Source organism: Magallana gigas, chromosome 6 (assembly GCF_963853765.1).
Source record: "Magallana gigas chromosome 6, xbMagGiga1.1, whole genome shotgun sequence".
NCBI classification, from domain to species: Eukaryota; Metazoa; Mollusca; class Bivalvia; order Ostreida; family Ostreidae; genus Magallana; species Magallana gigas.
In genome coordinates this window covers 13,399,995-13,408,313 of record NC_088858.1, presented here as the reverse complement: position 1 = coordinate 13,408,313, position 8,319 = coordinate 13,399,995, and the positions used below count along the sequence as shown (strand labels likewise).

The following is an 8,319-nucleotide window of genomic DNA, read 5'->3' as shown; positions in this document are numbered from 1 at the left end:
GGATTCACCTTTGAAATCAAAAAAAAAATAAAATTGACAAATTTATCATATGTTGAAGTTAACATTGAAGTCTATGGGAAAAATGCTTTTTTAATTATATTTCTTTAGTACTTGTAATTTCCTTTCATATCTCTTTGTAAAAAATGACCCCCATAAGATGTCTTTGTTCTAGACTATGGGATGGAAAATCATCGAAAGTGTTTATAATAAAAAAAATCGTTAATGATTTCCTAGTTTAAAGGGGAAAAAGTTGTTTTAATTTATCCAAATTATTCATGTCCGGTTTTCATAAGAATATTTCCTGTTTTTATTACGCACAACGCACATAAAATAGTTTTCATTTGACATTTAAGTGAATAGTGACCAGGATTTTAATTTCTCGCCCAAAAACATGTCTAAATGCAAGGCAAATTTGCATGTTGTGTTTTTAACAGAATTGATTGTCATTATTTGTGAGGGTAAGATGTAAGATAAAAAGGCAGAAGTTAAGCAGTAGAGGTCGATAATTTGAACTACTATTGCATAAATTGCCACGTTTTATTATTATTTTGATCTTCAAGCACTGCTGTATCATAATTCGTTGCTTCATAGCGATTCTCTAAAACAGTTATTGCATTTTCATTTTGTGGTTTTAAAGGATCACAATCAGTAAATCTGCCTCCATGGATAACATCAGTGTTTGAGCCTGAGTATTACGTTCCAGCAAAACATCCGACCCCTTTAAATCTCCAGTGCAAGGCAAAGAATGGGATTATAAGGCGAGGAACGCATTTCTCTGTTCAATCATTATATTACTATGATTTTTGGTATTATCCAAAAAAATTAATATTTGTTATTTTGTATGATTATACGCTTTACAGCTATCAGTGGTTTAAGAATAACGTCAAAGTTCAAACTAATGATCAAGTGGTTGTCAATGAGCAGAGTGGGGATATTACCTTTCATAACCTAACAAAAGAAGATTTTGGAGTGTATTATTGTGTAGCCGAAAATAAGCATGGTTCTTCAGTATCCTCGTTTGTTAAAATTCTTGAGGCAGGTAAAAATTAATTTTAAAATAGATCATAGCTCCTTGCAAAGCAATGAATATGTTTTAGCCTCATGTCAATTAACGCTTGATGCGTTTTGTTTACTAAATATATCAAATTTTCTTTAAAGCTCTTAATGACTTTAGTGGAAACGCACATGGAAATATTACATGTCAGATATTTGATCACTGCAAGATTCCCTGTTCTAACCAGCCGAATTGTCAACCAATCAATGCGTGTAAATTTGAATGGAAAAGTGGGAAAGGAACAGGAAATACCATTAAAACAAATGAAAACGTAATAATTGATAGTAAGGGTAAGGATAACAATTTTTTTTTCTTTTTTTTTAATTTTGTCGATACAATTTTTTTTAAAATTTTAAGTTACTTGTTTTGAATTTGAATTTTGCATATCCAATTGATTTTTCTAGTTTCTTTTAAACTTTTAAATGTGCTGGGTTTTTCTATTAAGAAAGTATTAAGTATGTACATTTTCAACAATTCCTTTTAAAGCGTTTTAAAATTGTAGGAGATGTACATTTTCTGAGTATTAACAGAACCTACGACAGCCATAATTTAAGCTGTGGCGTATGGAATGAAATCGTACAGAGATTTGTGAGGGGTACAGCATATACAGTTAAAATAGATGGTAACTAAATACGTTTTGCTGAAATAGATATGTGAGCTTGAACCTAATCAAACGATATAAGATGTACGTAATAGGACCATTGTCAACGATTAAGTGTATCAAACAGTATAATTTAAGAAATCAACGAATAATAATGCCTTCAAATTTAAATGAAATAACGTTTTGAGCTGAAGTGTGAATGCCTTATACAGACCATTTTACATCATAAAATTACTGTAGATTGGCAATTAACCACGATGGTTTTAATTTTACCATGTTCATGATTTCTTTTTCTGAGAAGTTAAAACATTCGTGAATACTATCATCATTTCAAAAATGTTTCAATGCTTCTACATAAATCGTTGCGACATTTCGTACAGCGTGAAATTAAAACCATTGCGATTGCTACCTGTTTAGATATCGTGAAATTTTAAAACGACTTCGATTATCTGTTGAACTCAGACTTCAAATATTTTTTTGTTCATAGTCTCAAGAAGGCATTTTTACTTTCGTATTTCTTTTTGTAGAGAATAATGATACAGTAACTTCCAAGGCTATTTGGAAAAACAATCCTAAGGCTAGAGTTGGAGAAAATGCAACGTTGCAATGCATTTTTTCTGGAAGGTGAGAAGCGCTCAATTTTAATGAAATGACAAGCAATACGATCACACTTACAACTTTTGACTAAAAATGTTTCATTCTTAACTTTTTGCAAATTTGTTGTTCTTGTAACAATTCTATTCTTAAAAAAAATTTATAGTCCTGTTCCGAACATAGACTGGTTACTAAAAAATGGATCTGTTGTAAAACCTAATTCAAAATTCCAAAGTGAAAGCAACGGAAGACATCTATTCATACGGAAGGTAGCATTTGATGATGATGGTGTCTATACATGTGTTGCCGGCAAAAGCAACTTGACCATGAATTCATATCTAAATGTTACAAGTAAGTAAATGGATTACACGTATTCGCAGTGAAAACAATTACAAACTTAGGCTTTTTTATGGCATGCCCACGTTTCAACAAAAAAATCTGACCCAGTTCTATGTTTACGTTTAATAACTTTATGGGGGCCATTGGGGAGTCCCTACTACAACACCCACATATAATTTCGTCTTACTGAAATTTTTAGCTCCGCCAATTTTTGTTGATGTTGGTAATCGTTTTATGATGAAGTTAATACAGCTCTCACACATAAAAGATACAGAAATTCGATGCAATGCAATTTCGGCGCCAAATGAAATTGAACCTGTCGTTATTCTATGGATGAGAAATGGAAGAAACATAAACAAAGGCAATCACAAAATACTAGTTTATGTTTATACTTATTATCGTTGTAAAAAATATTTATAATTATATTTCAGGATTTCATAATTAACTTATCTGAATTGAAATTTAAATATACTTATCACAATATTGTAAGTCAGTTTGTTATTAAAACGTTAATATTTTTTTCTGCATTCTTTTGGTTTCAAAATATTGTCATTTTATAAAAAGTAACGAAACAAATTAAATAATTTTTATATACCTTTACTTAAATCATTAATTAAAATTTCATTGACCTTTTTATTAATAAACTTTGAGGAATTTGTAATTAAATTGAAGCTTTTGTATTGAACTTGCAGATCCGTTATATAGGTTTTCAGAAGAGAAAAAGAATTTACATATTGGAACCAATGTTCCAATTTCGGAGAATGGAGACTGTTTCACATGTGTTATAGAAAACAGCGAAGGAATTGGAGTTGCAAATTTTATCTTAACTTTAAAAGACAGAGGTATTTCAGGTTTAAAATTTTTCGTATACAATAATGTGAATCTTTAGGAAAAGACATATAAAATATTATGAATTTATTAATGAAGTAAAATGAGTCAGTCATTATCTTGAAACTTTACTTTTAAAATGGTAGAGGGAGTTTTAGGTACTTTTTTGGTATAAATTGCACTAGTGTATTCAAAAATATTAATTATAAAGAAGGTCCAGTTTCTATCAATATTTGCCCTAAAACTCAAAGGTTGTTTAACGAGGCCGAGTACAGATCGAGTACGTTTGCTTTCGCGCAGCGTTTCATTTGTATTGTGACGTCATCTTTTTGCTTGGTTGGCGCCTTGTCATGACGGATTTGCTTTACTGTTTTGGTGACCTCTCGATCCTGAAAAGATAGTAAAACAGTCAATTTTAAAAAAGCAAATTATAATGAATCGCCTTAAAACCTGCGCCAAAGAAAACAAATTACACAACGCCACCTTAAGTTATAGGGGAGACTGGTGGATCAAATTCCATGTGGCGACAGCTGAGAATATTTGCAGGGAATCCATGACGTCATAATTTGAGCTTAAATACTCCAAAATGTATGTACGTTTAATTTAACTGATTTTAAAACATTCAGGTAGTCCATCCATAACTTTCATATTTCATATCTTATAGAATTTAAGTTTGATCACTAAAATCTTAGTGAGAGTTTAAGGGGTTTATTAAATAATAAGGATTCACCTTTGAAATTAAAAAAAAAATTGACAAATTTATCATATGTTGAAGTTAACATTGAAGTTTATGGGAAAAATGCATTTCAAAATATATTTCTTTAGTACTAGTAATTTTCTTTCATATTATATCTCTTTGTTAAAAATGACTACCAAAAAATGTCTTTGTTCTTGACTATGGGATGAAAAATCATCGAAAGTGTTTATAATAAAAAAAATCGTTAATGATTTCCTAGTTTAAAGGGGGAAAAGTTGTTTTAATGTATCCAAATTATTCATGTCCGGTTTTCATAAGAATATTTCCTGTTTTCATTACGCACAACGCACACAAAATAGTTCATTTGACATTTCAGTGAATAGTGAACAGGATTTTAATTTCTCGCCCAAAAACATGTCTAAATGCAAGGCAAATTTGCATGTTGTGTTTTTAACAGAATTGATTGTCATTATTTGTGAGGGTAAGATGTAAGATAAAAAGGCAGAAGTTAAGCAGTAGAGGTCGATAATTTGAACTACTATTGCATAAATTGCCACGTTTTATTATTATTTTGATCTTCAAGCACTGCTGTATCATAATTCGTTGCTTCATAGCGATTCTCTAAAACAGTTATTGCATTTTCATTTTGTGGTTTTAAAGGATCACAATCAGTAAATCTGCCTCCATGGATAACATCAGTGTTTGAGCCTGAGTATTACGTTCCAGCAAAACATCCGACCCCTTTAAATCTCCAGTGCAAGGCAAAGAATGGGATTATAAGGCGAGGAACGCATTTCTCTGTTCAATCATTATATTACTATGATTTTTGGTATTATCCAAAAAAATTAATATTTGTTATTTTGTATGATTATACGCTTTACAGCTATCAATGGTTTAAGAATAACGTCAAAGTTCAAACTAATGATCAAGTGGTTGTCAATGAGCAGAGTGGGGATATTACCTTTCATAACCTAACAAAAGAAGATTTTGGAGTGTATTATTGTGTAGCCGAAAATAAGCATGGTTCTTCAGTATCCTCGTTTGTTAAAATTCTTGAGGCAGGTAAAAATTAATTTTAAAATAGATCATAGCTCCTTGCAAAGCAATGAATATGTTTTAGCCTCATGTCAATTAACGCTTGATGCGTTTTGTTTACTAAATATATCAAATTTTCTTTAAAGCTCTTAATGACTTTAGTGGAAACGCACATGGAAATATTACATGTCAGATATTTGATCACTGCAAGATTCCCTGTTCTAACCAGCCGAATTGTCAACCAATCAATGCGTGTAAATTTGAATGGAAAAGTGGGAAAGGAACAGGAAATACCATTAAAACAAATGAAAACGTAATAATTGATAGTAAGGGTAAGGATAACAATTTTTTTTCTTTTTTTTTAATTTTGTCGATACAATTTTTTTTAAAATTTTAAGTTACTTGTTTTGAATTTGAATTTTGCATATCCAATTGATTTTTCTAGTTTCTTTTAAACTTTTAAATGTGCTGGGTTTTTCTATTAAGAAAGTATTAAGTATGTACATTTTCAACAATTCCTTTTAAAGCGTTTTAAAATTGTAGGAGATGTACATTTTCTGAGTATTAACAGAACCTACGACAGCCATAATTTAAGCTGTGGCGTATGGAATGAAATCGTACAGAGATTTGTGAGGGGTACAGCATATACAGTTAAAATAGATGGTAACTAAATACGTTTTGCTGAAATAGATATGTGAGCTTGAACCTAATCAAACGATATAAGATGTACGTAATAGGACCATTGTCAACGATTAAGTGTATCAAACAGTATAATTTAAGAAATCAACGAATAATAATGCCTTCAAATTTAAATGAAATAACGTTTTGAGCTGAAGTGTGAATGCCTTATACAGACCATTTTACATCATAAAATTACTGTAGATTGGCAATTAACCACGATGGTTTTAATTTTACCATGTTCATGATTTCTTTTTCTGAGAAGTTAAAACATTCGTGAATACTATCATCATTTCAAAAATGTTTCAATGCTTCTACATAAATCGTTGCGACATTTCGTACAGCGTGAAATTAAAACCATTGCGATTGCTACCTGTTTAGATATCGTGAAATTTTAAAACGACTTCGATTATCTGTTGAACTCAGACTTCAAATATTTTTTTGTTCATAGTCTCAAGAAGGCATTTTTACTTTCGTATTTCTTTTTGTAGAGAATAATGATACAGTAACTTCCAAGGCTATTTGGAAAAACAATCCTAAGGCTAGAGTTGGAGAAAATGCAACGTTGCAATGCATTTTTTCTGGAAGGTGAGAAGCGCTCAATTTTAATGAAATGACAAGCAATACGATCACACTTACAACTTTTGACTAAAAATGTTTCATTCTTAACTTTTTGCAAATTTGTTGTTCTTGTAACAATTCTATTCTTAAAAAAAATTTATAGTCCTGTTCCGAACATAGACTGGTTACTAAAAAATGGATCTGTTGTAAAACCTAATTCAAAATTCCAAAGTGAAAGCAACGGAAGACATCTATTCATACGGAAGGTAGCATTTGATGATGATGGTGTCTATACATGTGTTGCCGGCAAAAGCAACTTGACCATGAATTCATATCTAAATGTTACAAGTAAGTAAATGGATTACACGTATTCGCAGTGAAAACAATTACAAACTTAGGCTTTTTTATGGCATGCCCACGTTTCAACAAAAAAATCTGACCCAGTTCTATGTTTACGTTTAATAACTTTATGGGGGCCATTGGGGAGTCCCTACTACAACACCCACATATAATTTCGTCTTACTGAAATTTTTAGCTCCGCCAATTTTTGTTGATGTTGGTAATCGTTTTATGATGAAGTTAATACAGCTCTCACACATAAAAGATACAGAAATTCGATGCAATGCAATTTCGGCGCCAAATGAAATTGAACCTGTCGTTATTCTATGGATGAGAAATGGAAGAAACATAAACAAAGGCAATCACAAAATACTAGTTTATGTTTATACTTATTATCGTTGTAAAAAATATTTATAATTATATTTCAGGATTTCATAATTAACTTATCTGAATTGAAATTTAAATATACTTATCACAATATTGTAAGTCAGTTTGTTATTAAAACGTTAATATTTTTTTCTGCATTCTTTTGGTTTCAAAATATTGTCATTTTATAAAAAGTAACGAAACAAATTAAATAATTTTTATATACCTTTACTTAAATCATTAATTAAAATTTCATTGACCTTTTTATTAATAAACTTTGAGGAATTTGTAATTAAATTGAAGCTTTTGTATTGAACTTGCAGATCCGTTATATAGGTTTTCAGAAGAGAAAAAGAATTTACATATTGGAACCAATGTTCCAATTTCGGAGAATGGAGACTGTTTCACATGTGTTATAGAAAACAGCGAAGGAATTGGAGTTGCAAATTTTATCTTAACTTTAAAAGACAGAGGTATTTCAGGTTTAAAATTTTTCGTATACAATAATGTGAATCTTTAGGAAAAGACATATAAAATATTATGAATTTATTAATGAAGTAAAATGAGTCAGTCATTATCTTGAAACTTTACTTTTAAAATGGTAGAGGGAGTTTTAGGTACTTTTTTGGTATAAATTGCACTAGTGTATTCAAAAATATTAATTATAAAGAAGGTCCAGTTTCTATCAATATTTGCCCTAAAACTCAAAGGTTGTTTAACGAGGCCGAGTACAGATCGAGTACGTTTGCTTTCGCGCAGCGTTTCATTTGTATTGTGACGTCATCTTTTTGCTTGGTTGGCGCCTTGTCATGACGGATTTGCTTTACTGTTTTGGTGACCTCTCGATCCTGAAAAGATAGTAAAACAGTCAATTTTAAAAAAGCAAATTATAATGAATCGCCTTAAAACCTGCGCCAAAGAAAACAAATTACACAACGCCACCTTAAGTTATAGGGGAGACTGGTGGATCAAATTCCATGTGGCGACAGCTGAGAATATTTGCAGGGAATCCATGACGTCATAATTTGAGCTTAAATACTCCAAAATGTATGTACGTTTAATTTAACTGATTTTAAAACATTCAGGTAGTCCATCCATAACTTTCATATTTCATATCTTATAGAATTTAAGTTTGATCACTAAAATCTTAGTGAGAGTTTAAGGGGTTTATTAAATAATAAGGATTCACCTTTGAAATTAAAAAAAAAATTGACAAATTTATCATAT

At 30.6% G+C, this 8,319-nt stretch overlaps 2 protein-coding genes across 2 annotated transcripts; both read left to right on the top strand.

Moving 5' to 3' along the window:
• Positions 1 to 265: 265 nt before the first annotated feature.
• On the top strand, positions 266 to 3,491 carry LOC136276136 (neuroglian-like). Its single transcript, XM_066087209.1, has 9 exons — positions 266 to 458; positions 638 to 758; positions 861 to 1,039; positions 1,159 to 1,344; positions 1,557 to 1,676; positions 2,183 to 2,279; positions 2,416 to 2,600; positions 2,788 to 2,949; positions 3,478 to 3,491. The coding sequence occupies exons 1-9, from the start codon at positions 392 to 394 to the stop codon at positions 3,489 to 3,491; spliced, it is 1,131 nt and encodes a 376-aa protein (XP_065943281.1). The 5' UTR covers positions 266 to 391.
• A 758-nt stretch (positions 3,492 to 4,249) lies between these two features.
• Positions 4,250 to 7,626, top strand: LOC136276134 (neuroglian-like). Its single transcript, XM_066087202.1, has 8 exons — positions 4,250 to 4,594; positions 4,774 to 5,175; positions 5,295 to 5,480; positions 5,692 to 5,811; positions 6,318 to 6,414; positions 6,551 to 6,735; positions 6,923 to 7,084; positions 7,613 to 7,626. Exons 1-8 carry the CDS (start codon positions 4,414 to 4,416, stop codon positions 7,624 to 7,626), a joined length of 1,347 nt encoding a protein of 448 aa, XP_065943274.1. The 5' UTR covers positions 4,250 to 4,413.
• The last annotated feature ends 693 nt before the right edge of the window (positions 7,627 to 8,319 follow it).